General features: G+C 43.0%; 1 protein-coding gene across 1 annotated transcript; it reads left to right on the forward strand.

Annotated features, from left to right (window-relative positions):
- Positions 1-8,261: 8,261 nt before the first annotated feature.
- Positions 8,262-14,019, forward strand: LOC122413517 (adult-specific cuticular protein ACP-20-like). The gene is made up of 4 exons (XM_043423926.1): positions 8,262-8,288; positions 9,268-9,771; positions 11,906-12,221; positions 13,661-14,019. The coding sequence occupies exons 1-4, from the start codon at positions 8,274-8,276 to the stop codon at positions 13,804-13,806; spliced, it is 981 nt and encodes a 326-aa protein (XP_043279861.1). The 5' UTR covers positions 8,262-8,273; the 3' UTR covers positions 13,807-14,019.
- The last annotated feature ends 1,014 nt before the right edge of the window (positions 14,020-15,033 follow it).

Raw genomic sequence — 15,033 nt, forward strand, 5'->3', positions numbered from 1 at the left:
TGTTCTACAGAAGATTCTTTAATTTGTACTCTCGCCTCCTGCAGCAGCACGTGGGACCCAGCGTCATCGGAAGTTCGATCTCTTTGTAATCAACTCGAAAAATTTGATTAAAATCCAGCCCGTTTTGGGTACCGATCACCCTCCATTGATTCCTGGAGCAAAAGCTCCTCCGAACTGCCAAAAAATCATCACGATCATAAGGATTTTAATCTCAGGAATTTGGGAGCGAACGGCGAAAAAAAGGTTTGCGCGAAGTAATTGTTTGGCAGGTTGGTTATTGCACATTATACACTTCGCAATATATTTCATGGAGCTTTCACTCTCATCAAGGTGTTTTGCAAGAAACGTCATAAGAGAACATCACAGGAGAATTCTTGGCGTGTGTAACTAACGCTCTCATTAATTGCACAATGAAGGAGAGCCTCCGGATGATCTGTGCAATCGTACAACTCTCCGTATATCTGTATAGAATATCGTTCTGTTTCAGCCCACGATCATCTTATGGCATGTGCGCACCTCGCGAGGATTTGCGTTGCAGCACTCTCGAGGCTCTCGCATTAAAGCGAAATTAGCCACGTTAGCTGATCCTCTTTTCAGCTCTCGTTCACTCTCCGGTACATCCACGTATGCATCGCAATCGTCGCACAATAAATATGCATACTTCCACGTGCTTTTGTGTACTAAAACTTGAGACAAAACCGTACGGTACGAGAGTCGAGGCTGCGACCGTACGTACTCGAGCTATTGCAATCAGCACGCGATGAAACAGTGGGAGTGATCGACGGTTGATCGTATCCTGCAACGATTTTTCTCCGCATCATCGAATCTCGCTTGTTTCGTCACGGTAACGAAAAAAAATGCATTTGCGTAAAAAAATCTCGTTTGCATTATTATTTCCTCGATTCACTCATTACCATTCCAAATTCCCATGAAAAATGAGTTCACCGGAGACTCTTATGAAGCGAAACTCTGACGAGACTATATCGTACTTGCGTCGTCGTTGATCAAATGGCACAAAATCTACAACTTATTTTTCTCGACACTGAAAAATCGAGCGAAATCGTTGAATATGAAGAGCCCGAGAGACGACCAGGGAAAAAGGCTGCACAGACCACCAGAGGGGAAGGGAAAAGGGCGGGGGGAAGGGAGCGGTCTCTAATAAGGCAACGACGATCTGTTGATTATGCCTGTGACGACCGCATAATTATGACCTGTGAAAGAAGTACTTGTGGTGTGTGTACGTTACGGGTAAATCCCGAACTATGGATAATGCCAAATTAAGCCGGATAAAGCTGAGTAGTGTATCAAGGGTTTTGGATAAAGTACATTCGAAACATAAAATACGATTAATTTCGGGCCTTGTCCGTCTAAACTTTCATCCAAATCTCTCTGGAAGAAGCTGGAGTTGTAGTAAAAATAAACGAAAAGTGAGCAAAGTTTGGTTTGTTCCAAACAATATATTTTTGTCTGGAAGAATAAATCGATATTTTTATTCGTTGAAGCACGACGTACTGTGGTGACCTTTAACGTTTGTTGTAAATAAGTTTCATATTGTTCTTCGTCCATAAAAAAACTATTAGATTCATTTTGCTTCAACGATTCAACGAAATTGTCGTAAAATCTCTTTTTAAAAATCCAAAATTCATCTTTCCTGTCAACTTTATCCAGCCATTACAAACATTGTGGAATAAAAAAACCTCGTCCCATCGTCCGTTCATTATGCCACCGCTGCGAAACCTCTTCGCTAACAGTTTCGATGATTTTTATACTTTAATTAACACGAGCATACGAGAACGCGGGAACGTAATGTGAGATTTGTTGGTACAAAGCCACGTGGATGAATCGACTAGGTAACGGTAATATAATTGAACGTATCGTTCGTTCCCATAATACCCGTATCATTTCATTAAGCCTCCTGGATTTCGCGGAGTACGTGGCCACCAAAACACGAGATATACCACTTAGCTCTCGGGTATCCGATGTAATTACGATTGAGACTGAATCGTAAATAAATCGGATAATTCGATACAGATTATCCCATGAAAAGCACAAATTGAAAAGATAAAGTAATGACGAGAAGGTTCAATCGGGCAGATTGTAACTTCCTCGTTACTTAATATGCTGACAAATGTCGATTTCCTATTCGTCCTTTCTCGTCTTTCAGTCGAACGTTAACGAACGAATTTTTACGTGTTTATCATACCGTTAATAAGAGAAAAAAATTCAAAGTGAGTTTTTTTGTTACGGAAACGAATAATGAAAAAAACTGAAGGAATCCTCATTACTGAAATACGAAGGTGCATCCCGAATAATGCAACAACGAAATTTCACTTTTTTCCCTCTTCGAGTATGAGAATCGTGAACGAAAGTATGAATTTTTGTTTTTTCAAGTGCACACGCTGCTGGCGACCGCATCGCAGACTAAATTGCTGCGGCTCGGTCACTCGTAGCGAGAGTTTCATTCGAAATTAATAAAGCTCGCGCGACAGTGCTTCCACAGGATTCATGAAAATGCGCGGCGAACTCGACGCTTACATTTTCCATATTTTTCCTGTCCCATTCAACGAGTTATTCGGTCAGAGGAGAAAAATCTCCGGCTCTCGTTCCAGCATTACAGTTGTCTACTGCAAATGTTATTCCCACTGCGATCATCGTCGTTGTTCAATATTCACAATTCGTAAATTTCGTTAAACTTGCGAGATATTGAAAGGCGATAAAAATATTTTGGAATATTGGATTTTCGGGATGCTTGGAGCAGTATTGGAGACGAAACGGATGCGCGACTTTCGTGGGCATTTCGGCGTGAAAATATTTTCACACCTTTGTGAATTCCTTGGATCCCCTCCTCGACGCATATACAGAGGATGAAAATACGAGACGAAATTGAAAATAGCTCGAGGAGCAAAGTGAGCAACGCATGTTTTTCCCATCAATCATTTTTCGTGTTGCGCGCCGCGCCGCACAAAACCGGACACTTTTCGTCATGAATCCACATCGATTGTCCATTCAAGCGGATTTTACGAGATCGAGGAAGAAGCGAGGATAAAACGATTCGCGTTGTCACATCCGTCGTCCGATCCGCTGCACGGGAGGCTCCGACTTTTTTCGCGCTCGCGCATACGCACGCAATTTCAGCGTGGATGCGCGAAGATGGTAAGAGGCAGCTTTGTGCGCGGAGTATTTTCGGGGCTGCTGGGCACATCGAGATTCCACGAAGCTCGAAGAACCGATCGATTGTTAAGGGAAATGAGGATTCGTCGATCGTACATTCTCGCGTTTTGGAAGCTCGGGAAAGCTCGTCAGCAGAGGTCGCTTCGTGTGACTTGAAAAAACAAAATCTTAGATACAACGAGAATGAAAGAGAGACAGCAAAAGCGCAAACAATCCCGGCGTAACCTATTTACGAAGCGTGAAACACAAAACCGTTAATTGCCAAGATTTGAGATATGAGACGGAAGCCAATTCGCTCCAAGTGGAACTTTCCTGCGCGCGGGTGCGACCGAAGCTCCGAACTCTCAAGTCTCGAAATATAATGAATTTATATTCTTGTGCGCGAGAGCGCTCCACTGAGCCAACAACTCTTGGTATACGAGTTTAAATAAACACGTGTAATGATCGCGCGTATGGCGAACGGAACGAAACTGCAAAACGGAGATAATGGATAGGAGTAAATATTCCACACGAGTTTGTGTCTGTGCATGCGCGAATAGTAAAGAAGTCGCGAGGCCGACGATTCAGACGAATGAAACAATGAACATGAATAGGAGTGCACATTAATAGGAGCAGTTAAAACGAAACAAAATAAAAATATTAAGAAAGTGAAAAGTCACATGATCGGTCGCTCGCGAAGCGAATTCGATGCTCTCACGGCTTTGAGAATCTTGATAAAAACGAACAATTAAATTGCCCGAAAAGCTCTCGCTCCGGGTGCGCATCCCTCTGTGAATAATTATATTGGAAGAAGTGATATTTCATTAGCGATGGAAAATAGAGTGGAGGGAGAAAGAGCAGAAGAAACGTGAAGGAGCAGGAGAAATAGAGACGATTAATTGGAAAGGCGAGTGTAGCATATACAGTTAACAACGTAATCGAATGAGATCATAATTGGGGAACTTCATGCTTTATACCCTGCAAAATTGAACGTGCACACACGCACGTGGGTGGCACACGCTCGTGCTGTACACACGTGTGTATCGGCTTATAAGCATATATCACGTACATAATGCAGCGTGTCAATGTATTTCTGGATGCACATAGTAATACGAAAACATCGAGCATAAATCCATATAGAGAGTAGAGTGTAGAATTAACGTTGGAAAAACGAAAAATCACCGAAATCAGAGAGCTATGAATACGTTTGGTATAACTGAAGCAATACCAGGGCCATATTCGTGCCTAGAATGCACTCCAATTTATTATCCAGAGAGCTGGACAATTGCAGTTTCCGTTATACAATGTTTAACTTTGAGCGTGCTAGTGTTCCGGTCGCTCTCCTCGTGTTTGTACATAGAAATGGTTTTCTCTGTGTGCTGGGCGCGGGGGAGGGCTCTGTATATGTTTTTCGTCTCTGTTTCTCTCGGCTCTCTCGTTCCACGTTTTGTCCCGAGCCCATGCACGGACCAGCATGTGTAAAATCCGGGCTGAACAGATTTTATGCGAGCTATAAATTTGTCCGGAACTCTGCCGGTTGTCCGGAGCGTCGGGCTTTCCAACACACGTCCGTATCCACCGTCACACCCGAACATTTGACAAATGTCTATTGAACCCTCTCTCCTCGAACCGCCCCCCCGCTTGCCTCGCTCGGCTGTACACACTTTTGGATCCGGACTCGCGCGCACACGGACTCGCCTGTTTTACGACTATGATTTTTCCGTCCACTCCAGTAATCCTCGTCGTTTTAATTGTGGAATAATTCCATCGGAATTTCCTTCAGTTACGGTTTTAGTTCGGATGAACTTCTCGATTTGAACCTATCACGAGGACGTCGACGGATTTAGGTACGATTGTGAAAACGCTGCTGAAGAATATCGAGACCGCTTTCGCGGCGGGTCGTCTCACGAGAAACCGAGGTCACGCGATTGCCTCACTTTTGCGCTAGCATTCATTTTCACGCCTGTCCAATGCGGAGCCCTTCCACTCAGAGATTCATTTATTAACCACCCTACGATTTATCCACAGCCGGGCAATAATCCAAATTTTCTATTACCCCGAAAGCTTTTGATAAATAAAACATCGAGATCATTTAACGAGCGCGTATACGCGAGCATGTGAAAAATATTCACTCACACAAATAAAGTACTTTTCGCCGAGATTGGACACGCTCGTTGCCCCGAGAGAAACGGGGGAATACATTTTTTCATATAAATGAGTGGATTTTTCGTACGGATTCTCGTGGTATGTCACGTGAGAGAAATTTTCGTGGCGAATAACATTCATTATTATGGTAGTAAAGCAGAGAATTACAACGGATGCACCGCCATTTAAATTGCAGCTGCGGAATCTCTTTTGCTGCAGTTAAACTAACGTCGCTGCTACTTTTTGTTGTTGTTGTTGTTTTTTTTAACTGACGCTTTGTTCATTCGAGGTCGTTGGCAGGACACACGAAATTTTCTATAAAACAAAAATTTTCAGGAAAAACCGATTCGGTTAACTGAAAAATGTTCGTTCTGCAGTCGAGAGATAAATAAGTGTCAGGAAACGATCGATCGGCCTGCTCGCTCAGGGCCGAGTTCTCGCGCATACGTAAATAACCTTATTTCCACTATATACGCGACGAAACTTACTGAAACGCGCGTGGGGTCGCGTACACGCTCCTCTAACTAGCATGACGTTTAACAAGCCCCCGAGCATAGTGCACGGATGAGACGATTCGGGCTATCTTACATAACTGAAAATATATAATGAGAAGGAAGTCGAGAATATCGATTGATCTCGTGCGAGCTCTGGCTTACGCTCACTCACTGCATGCAACTCGAGGCTTCAGAAATCCCTTTCGTCCTCCTCCGCCCCTCGCCTCCCTCCCAAAACCCCTTGTCGTCTGTTGCATTCTGTACAGCATGTGTATCTCCCGAGATATTTATCCGCACGCGACCTCACAGAACTTCTTAGCATCGATCTTCGTGCGCTGCTCTAGCTACAAAACTCCTCCAATCCATGAATAAACGTTTATATACGTATAAACCGGCTATTTTATTTTCCCCAAATTTTTTCTCGTCCACATTTACGTCAGTAAACATAATAACGATAAACTCCTGTAACTAATAGAGATATTATGATTACAAAGAAAGTGGGAGCTAAGGACGCAGCGGAAAAGCGTGTCTGCGGTGAAAACGATGAATAAAATATTTCTGGTATATTAATTATGCAATTTTCGTGCCACGCAAGCGTTTATGCTTTTCATATTGGTTTCACCTGCTCCGTAAATTTGCTGTTTCTCGTTAAATTTACATGCGCAGACTGTTTCCGAGAGCAGCTCTCGATGCTCGTCACACATCTTTTAAATTTGCGGATAGGAAACTACGATGCAGAGCGAATATAACGAGGGTATCGAATTATTCATTATTTATTCTTCGTATTCGATTATTTTTCCACCCGAACTCGGATCAATTCGAGCGAACAATTGCGATAATCGCATAAAAATTCGTGTTACTTCAACAAATGAACAGTGATTTTGGCTTATTATGAATTGAGGCTTTTGAAACAGTGATTTATCAATTTTTGGTTGGCTCGCGGGAAAATCGATGGTATAACGGCGCTCAAATTAATACTGATAGTTTTCCATTCAACCGGGAGTAATTAAAGGGATAACGAGAAATCATAGCGTCGGTCAAGCAGGCGGGGAATTTACGGCGAGTTTTACACACCGAACACTGCTCACACGCGCATTTCACAGCAAATGGAAATGAAACGATACGTTTTTTGTTTTGTTTTGTTTTTGTTTTTGTTTTTTTTTTTTTTTTTTCGTGCCCGAGAATGGAGTTGAGCCCTCGGCGATGCTGCATCGGAGATAAAGTTTTTTAGAGCAAATAATTTTTGTTTAATCTACTCTCATCCGTTGCACGAACAAATGAAACGTAAAGGAAAGTTATCTTGATATACTGCAACTCTGCATTAGTGAAAAAAATATTTTTAATGAGCGCGAGAACTCTGATGGTAAGAACTTTATTTCGTTATTTTAAAAAATTAAACAGACGTTTTTACATTCCATGAATAATAAAGTAGCAGCGACGGGAGTCAGTTTCTCTTATTATTTCACAACCGACACAAATCGGCTCGAAGCATGCTAAAATTTTAACAGCAAAATGGTTTCCTGGGCTGTTTGTTTTTTTTTTCGAGGATTTCGCTTTGTGGAAAAAAATATGGTTTTTCAACAATGAGAAACTGGGAGAGCGACTCCTCTGCGTTCGCTGTACACGAGGGAGCTTAGCAACGAAAAAACCTGTGAAAACTGTGCTCCGTTTTGATTTTTCCATGGATGAATTCTCGTGCCTGTTTCCTCGATTCGTTACGAGATGGTAACCGGAGATTGAAAAATCCCAAAACTTTAAATGAAGGCTCGCATATCAGCCTCCGCGTGCTGGCAAAGAGTCGAAAAATGTAATTTTTTTCATGGTAATAACGCCTCTTGATTGGGTCGAAGCAAAGGAGCGTAACGGGATAAAAATCCGATGAAAAATAGTGGGATCGAAATATTGGCGAATAAAGGAGGATTCGCGATCGGCGTGATCCACCGGGCACGCACGACCGATTAAAATTCATCGTGTATACCGGAGATTTGATGGAGAGTCATCGGCGGCGTGATGCTGCTGTCGGGGCGCCCATAACTCATCCTCTCCCCCTTTATGAATCTTTGTAGAAAACGAGCGAGAAAGAAACGACAGAGAAAAAGAGAGAGAGAGAGAGAGAGAGGATGCGAAGTAAAATAGAGAAAAATCGTGTTGCGAATGGAGAAAGGGAGAAAGATGAAAAAAGAGTGAAGGGAAGATTATTCCGAGCATTTCCTCGCAGCTTCATTTTTCCCTCCTCCTCATCCTCCTCCCCCGAGGATGACTCCCACAGAGTGGCATGACGTATAATACCGATCATCACCGACGGGGGCATCATCGCGTATCCTAATGCACTCCCTAGTTATAACTCCAACACGTTCCTCCATCTTATAACGTAACAGGCCCCTCGTTCACGTGGATAAACTGTAACAAAGAATCGTCCGAGTATATAAGCCGAACGATGGCTCATCTTCTCAGTTCACTCGGACTCTCGGTACAAACAGCAATATGATTCACCTTCAGGTATGAGATTTCATGATCCAGATACTAATTAATAATCGTCTGATAAGCGGCCGACCGAAATCGCGATTACAAAAATCATATTAACTGCAAGAATGATGTCGATGAGAGGGCAAAAAACGTTGTTCAAAATTCATTGGGTATGAGGCTAAACTTGACTACTTATTAATTCAATAATTCTAAGCAGCAGGTAGTTTCGCTCCCACCTTTGCCCCAAATGTTTTCTGACCTTCGAATAAAAAAGAGTCATTAATAACACACGACGAATGTGGCGCTAATAGCGTTGGAATGATCGTGGAAAATATAATAAACTCGAAGAAATCGAAAATCGTTCGTTGGAATGAAAACAGTGTTAATATCCCTAATTATTACCTCGACTATCGACTGATTTTCATTAAAAGCAATAATATAATCACGCAGCATGCGAGAAACGGTTATATTTTTGAAAAACATTAATAATTCACGGATAGCATGCCGAGTTTTCAACGATAGAAGCCCGAAACGTAATTTCGATAGCGCACATGGTCGTAGGAAGATAAATTAAATTTTCAAACGGTGCATCATAGCGAATAATGCATGAATATGATTTAATTTCGTGCCGGAATAATGCACGTGGACTGGATTAAAACAAAAAAATAAACATCATTTCTAAGTGCCAACGAATTAATAATGCTGAACGTACTTATTGGAATTCTATATTGCTGTGCAATAATCGGCCCAAATTCATCGGATTGCAGCTAATGGAATTATGATTTCCAATGTAACGAATACTGAAAGAAAATAAAAATACGAATATATCAAGCAGGATCTTTAATAACAAGTGAAAGAGTAAAAAAAAAATCTGGAGAAAATGCGAGTTTGATAGTTTCTTCGGCTCCGAACTCGACGCGCAGTTAATGAAGCATCGAGAACGATCCGTTTCGAGTGTAATGCATTGAGCGTTGATTGTATTGGTGGAATTCTATTATCTTAAACGTTGCAGTACATCGGGCTTTTATTAGCGTGCATTGGACGCACGGTCGTGGGGGGTCTCTTGCCGGAGGTTGGGCCAAACGGTGGTTATCAGTACAACAGACCGAGCGGTGGTCAGGATTTTGGTAACATCGTCGGTGGCGTTGGGGAGCTCGGTGCTGGCAACAGACGATCAGGTTACTCCGATCGTTTCGGTTCTGGTTTTACGGGTAACGGTTTCGGAACGAGACCCTCGACGGCTTACGGTGTTCCGTCCTCGTCTTCCTCCTTCGGCAACAGCCCTCTCGCTCCTGGCTCGGCAGGCCTTGGTAACTACAATAATAACGCAGCTCCGGGCTTTGGCAATCGACTGACCGGAAGTTACGCTCAATCCGCCGGTGGATTTACCGGTGGACCACAGAGCGGAGGTTATCAGCAGGCAAACGGCGTAGGAGGATTCCCCGGCGGTTATCAGACGACCGGAAGTGATGCGTATTACCAAGGAGCCGGACGATACAATGAGGACGAAGGCAGAGTGAGTAGAATACTCGGATTAGAAGCTGCGAAAAGCTTTTTCATCGGAACCGTTATTGGTTCGTTGATGGGATCGGTCGCGAGGCTTTTATTGACTTGGCTATTCAGGTGACTCATTTTACCGAGTGCTTTTTCACCGGGGCAAAAAAGCTGTTGGAGAACGAATCCGAGAAGCGACTTTGGCTTCATAAGAATCGTCTCAGCCGGTCTATCTGTACACGAGTCATCCATTTCGAGGTGACTCGTCCGACGTAGGAATTCTAACTGTCCTAGCAAAGCTTTTTGCTCCTATTTCCTATTGTTTTCCGGTGCGCGGTTTTGTGACTGTCAGCCCTGTTAACCTTTCTCAAAGTACGGAAATGAAAGGGGAAGAAGCGGATGTGTACCATGCCGCACGGTGATTAAATTTTCTTCTCTCTCCGCGCGACGACGACGACAACGATTTTTTTTTTTTTTTTCTCGAGAAAAAAACGATCACGAGACATTCCTGAATTTCTCGGGATGCAATATTTTTTCGATTACTCAGTGCCGGAATGCACGTGCGAATGATTATTGGGGGGGAAAAAAAAAACAACAAAAAAAACAGAATAAACGAGATAAATGCATTGTAAAATATATGCGGCTGCAATTAAGCCTTCTCAGTTTGCAGACGCGTATCGATATGTTTTCCACCAACGTATCAAAATTCACGTTTTAATGCTCTCGAATGATAATGGAATATTTTGCTCGATCGTGCGTGTAACTCGGGGGAATCCCATGTACCGTGAAAATAATTCATATTAGTCGGCGGAAATTTTCACGATTGTATATACGATTCGTGGCTTGTATAATATATCGCTCGTATAATAATATATCAATAATCCACGAACACATATAGAATCGTATTTTTCAACTTTGCAGGCTTGTTTGGATTTTACCCAAGCAGTTTCGGGCGGTGCGGTATTTCGTCTACGTATTCGGAAAACGTGAAAGCTCCGTGTGCGTTTTGTTATCCGTTAGATATTAAACATTCATCGGAATATTCGCATTTGTTTTTATATCTCCGTGAATCACTTTTCGGACCAACGTTTTTCCTTTTCGTCTGGTTTCGTGACTTAACTTCAGACGGGTTTTTCGAAGCACAGACCCAGGAAGAATCCGTAATGTACTTGTGGGTGATCGATGTCATTGGCTCACTTTTTTCCGGCGTTGCTCCGTCCGCGTATTTTTTGCTTCTTCCTTACAGCCGTTCTCATAATTATTCATTTTTCTCTATCTCCTCTCCGGCTGGAGTATTTTTTTGTTCAATTTTTATTATTTTTTCGCATTCCCTTATCCTCTCGGCAACACCGATGTGCTACGGACACTCGAGCGGAGGCAAAAATAAAATGAAAAACCGATAAAAGAGGGCAACGAAAACGGAGCTACAATTTATCCGGCAGGAATTGCTGAAGATTTTTCAAGTCTGCTCTTCGACCGTTTCAACCGACTTTCTCTCCGTCTCCCCCGCCGCTCTGCATCCCTCTCGCATTCTCCATCTACCCTTATAGCTTTGAACCTTTGAGTCCATAAATTATTCTGCACCCCGATGCCCTTGTTCCGATCGCTATACTCCTACATACAAATCGATCTGACTTTGCTCGTAACAATCACTCTTCTCTAATTAGGATATAACACTTTTTCTTCTGTTCTCTTTTTATTTCGATGCATTTGGGATGTTGCGGAAGGGAATTTTTATTGATCTTCGTTCGAAGAAATTCGAGCGCCGAGAATAAACTGAGAAAAAGTCATTGGAACGACGAAATGTGGGATTACGCGGTGCCAATGAAACATACGATCAGCGCAAGCTTAAACATGGTTGAACGAATCAAACAATTTCAGATCGAACTGCAGATTCAAACTCGGAAAACATTTCAATCATTTTTTGTCCCTCAGTGCATTCGGAAAGGTTTTCTGACGCATCTCGCTTGCGTCCTTTTGTTTCTGGAGTGCCAAAAATAATTGAGCACAAATTCGAGTCCTTTTCAGCAGGCATCGCCTTCCAGTTTTGATTTTCTCACGTTCTCATACACGTGGAAAGCTACCGATCGATAGATCCGCGAGGATGAATGCCCCTACAGATATATAAAGACGCGAATTTACTCGTCTGTCTACAGCCCCGACCGTACAGCTTCCAATACGAAGTACGTGATCCTCCCAGTGGAAACGACTACGCCCAGCAGGAGAGCAGCGACGGTAACGTCGTCCGCGGCGAATATCGGGTACTCCTGCCAGACTCGAGGACTCAGATCGTTAAGTATACGGCCGACGATGCTAACGGGTACAACGCGGACGTACAGTACGAGGGACAGGCACAGTTTCCACGCGGTGGAGCCGGAGGAGGGGGAGCTCAAGGTGGTTATAATCAGTTTGCTCTTGACGGAGGATACCCCAGCACCGGTGGATTTGGTCCGGTCAATAATTATCAAGGAGGTGAGTTCGTAATCCTTACATTTCATGCCCTGAAAGGAGCTTTGTTCCTCCAGGATTCTGGCTCGCGTTGATTAACCCAAAAGCTCAACACTTTTAATCAATTCTCGCTGAAACAAAGTGCAATGTTGAGCTAAATTAAACTGTCTTGGGAGGGAAGCAGAGTTCGATAATTTCCGTCGTCGCAGGCATGACGACAACGTCTTCGACAAGTTTTAATACGAAGGAAGACACTTGGTTCATAGAACTTTCTATTCAAATATATTCCAGGGTGGGAAAAACGTTATTAGATTTTCGTCTGCGAAGCTTTTTTCGCTCCCGTCTGCCACGGTCTTTCACGTCCGGCCGTTTTTCGGCCTGTTGAAACGTTCGAAATATTCTGAAAACATTCACGCCACCGTTCGAAACCTTCGACTTGATATTTCCGTCATAAAATCGTGGAAAAATATATTTTTTCGTATATTTTCTCTCCAATAAATGAGAAGGAACTTCTCAACTTTAAGACTTTTGACTCTGACACGAAAGACCCAGATTCACATACGATTTTCCTCCGAAATATAAAACGTGCATCCTAATTACATGCTGCACAGGAAACGAAGATTGCTCACAACGTTTTTTCAATTTTTTCATCCCAAGTAGAGCTCATCGACATATTCATAGATTACTGAAACTCCAGGAATACGAAGAACGTCGTAGACCAAGATCACTTCGAATCGAGTCACCGGAGTGTGAATACCAGTTGAAATACTTCGGATAAAGGGAAAATTCTTTGTGAAGTATAGTGCAGTGTAGTACGTCCTGAAACCCGTTAATTCCCTGGAGCGGATTCGAGCATTATTTTTCCATACACGAAGCGTTCATTGGTCGCCATATATTCCCGAAGCAGATTGAAATTGCATTGAATCTCGAATTCAATAGCGATTGAGTGCACAATGCTCTGTGTATTTTTCTTATTGGTAGAGCTCACAAATTTTTAATGCCCAGGAATTAAAAATGGTCCCATTGTCAAAAAAAACGTTGCCTCGACATGTGCCTTCGTATCATGCATGAATTGTGGATCGTTGCACGAATATTACGAATGTATCGGAGGGCGGGGGGCGAGTAAACGAGAGAAGCGGAAAAGGAAGGAAAAAAACGGTGCGAGGCGGGTGGGGAGTCTCGAGGGTTGAATACGTGCCTCCAGGAAGCGCAAACTCGACATTTGCACGTTTCTTTTTTCACCTTTCTCGTATTATCCCTCTCTATTTCAGTCACTCAACCTCCCCCGCCCCCCGCCTGCTCCTCCCGGCAACGTTTCCCACCTCGATCTCTCTCGTTCTCTCTCACGCTCTCGGATTTTTTTCACAGATTTGTGACATAACGCGGAGAGGCCGTGAGTGAGAGGAAAAGATAACGGGTTGGCAAAATCATAAATATAAATGAGATTTTCGTGTTGGCGACAGGTAGGGGTGGCTTTGCCGGAGGTCTCGGGCCTGGTGGGATCTTCCCGAGTGGCGGAGGCATAAACCCTGCTGTTGGCGGCAACACCGAACCTGCAAGCAACACCAATCGATACTTACCACCTGGTAACTCTGGTTATGGCAAATGACCGTAAACAATAATCGCGTCCTTTCTCGCATCATCTCTCCTCTCTCTCTTTCTTCCTACAACAATCCAACGCACTCCATAGTTCTGCGTGACACTCAAAATCTTCGACACATTCAAGCATTATACGTGTATCCATATTTAATGATCTCGCCTGTTTTCCCAGCGGGGACTCACCTCCCGATGCTGCGAAAAAATAATAAATAAATGATAATCAAAAATATATTTTCGACGACTTATTTTATTCGCTGTTTATTCACAGAATAAATGAGATTTTAACGAATTATAGGGAACGGATTACTCTGGGTTATTCGTCAGATTTTATTCATTTTTGAACACACAGAGACTGTGTCCACGCACATTGGTTTGGGGCGAAATCATATTTTTAACCGACATTTATCCACCTTGTAAGGAGGAATATTAAAATATTCATTTCTGAATGAGTAATATTAGACTGATGGATCTTCGAACGTTTGCATTTTTCTGAGATGAAAATTTCGTTGACGTTCGTGTTCTGTGAGTGCAGCTGTGATCGTGCAAAGTTTCATGGTGTTTGGCAGCTCCGTCGAGACGTGATTGAGTTACGAGCAAACAGAATTCCACATTCGTAATGTCGGTCGAGCGGTAAGAATAACGTGTGCTGTATTAAGCCTTGTCAAGGTTGTTCGATTTAACATTTTTCTCTCTCTCTCTCTCACTCTTTCCATGATCTCCCTGCTCCAACTCCCTTTCTCTCTCCTTCTTTTCCTTTTTTCTCCGGCTCTATTCCTCTCTTCGGAAAACACATTAAATCCTCCCCTGCACAGAGAAAAAGAAGAGCATGGATAAAGTCGATGCTTCCAACCGCAAGAGAGAAAACAACCCCTCGAAGAGCATCTCACGAACGAGATTAGAGCAAACAGAGTCAAGATACAAACAAGTATTTCAAATACTATTTCATTCGAAATACTCGGAATTATGGACACGAATGAATGGGCATTCGCTGCGTTAACCAGAATTGTCAAGTCATCGGAGTTTCATCACTTTTTTCCTAAAAACCAACAATCTCAATTTTGTTTCGATTTTGTTAGCGCACCTTCCGGAATTCGGGCTATTCCTACCCTTCCACCCTCATTTAAAGAGACCCTAATGGAATATTTAACCACGTGACGAATAAATTGTGCACAATTCAGCATAATTAAGTGGTCACCGAACCAAGTATTGGCTTCGCTCAAAGCTGTGTCCATCGCTT

Source organism: Venturia canescens, chromosome 7 (assembly GCF_019457755.1).
Source record: "Venturia canescens isolate UGA chromosome 7, ASM1945775v1, whole genome shotgun sequence".
Lineage (NCBI taxonomy): Eukaryota > Metazoa > Arthropoda > Insecta > Hymenoptera > Ichneumonidae > Venturia > Venturia canescens.

Excerpts from the sequence above, each read along its gene's own strand:
- LOC122413517 (XM_043423926.1), top strand. Across the intron at positions 9,772-11,905 it reads ACAATGAGGACGAAGGCAGA|CCCCGACCGTACAGCTTCCA; the intron begins GTGAGTAGAATA and ends GTCTGTCTACAG. Across the intron at positions 12,222-13,660 it reads GGTCAATAATTATCAAGGAG|GTAGGGGTGGCTTTGCCGGA; the intron begins GTGAGTTCGTAA and ends TGTTGGCGACAG.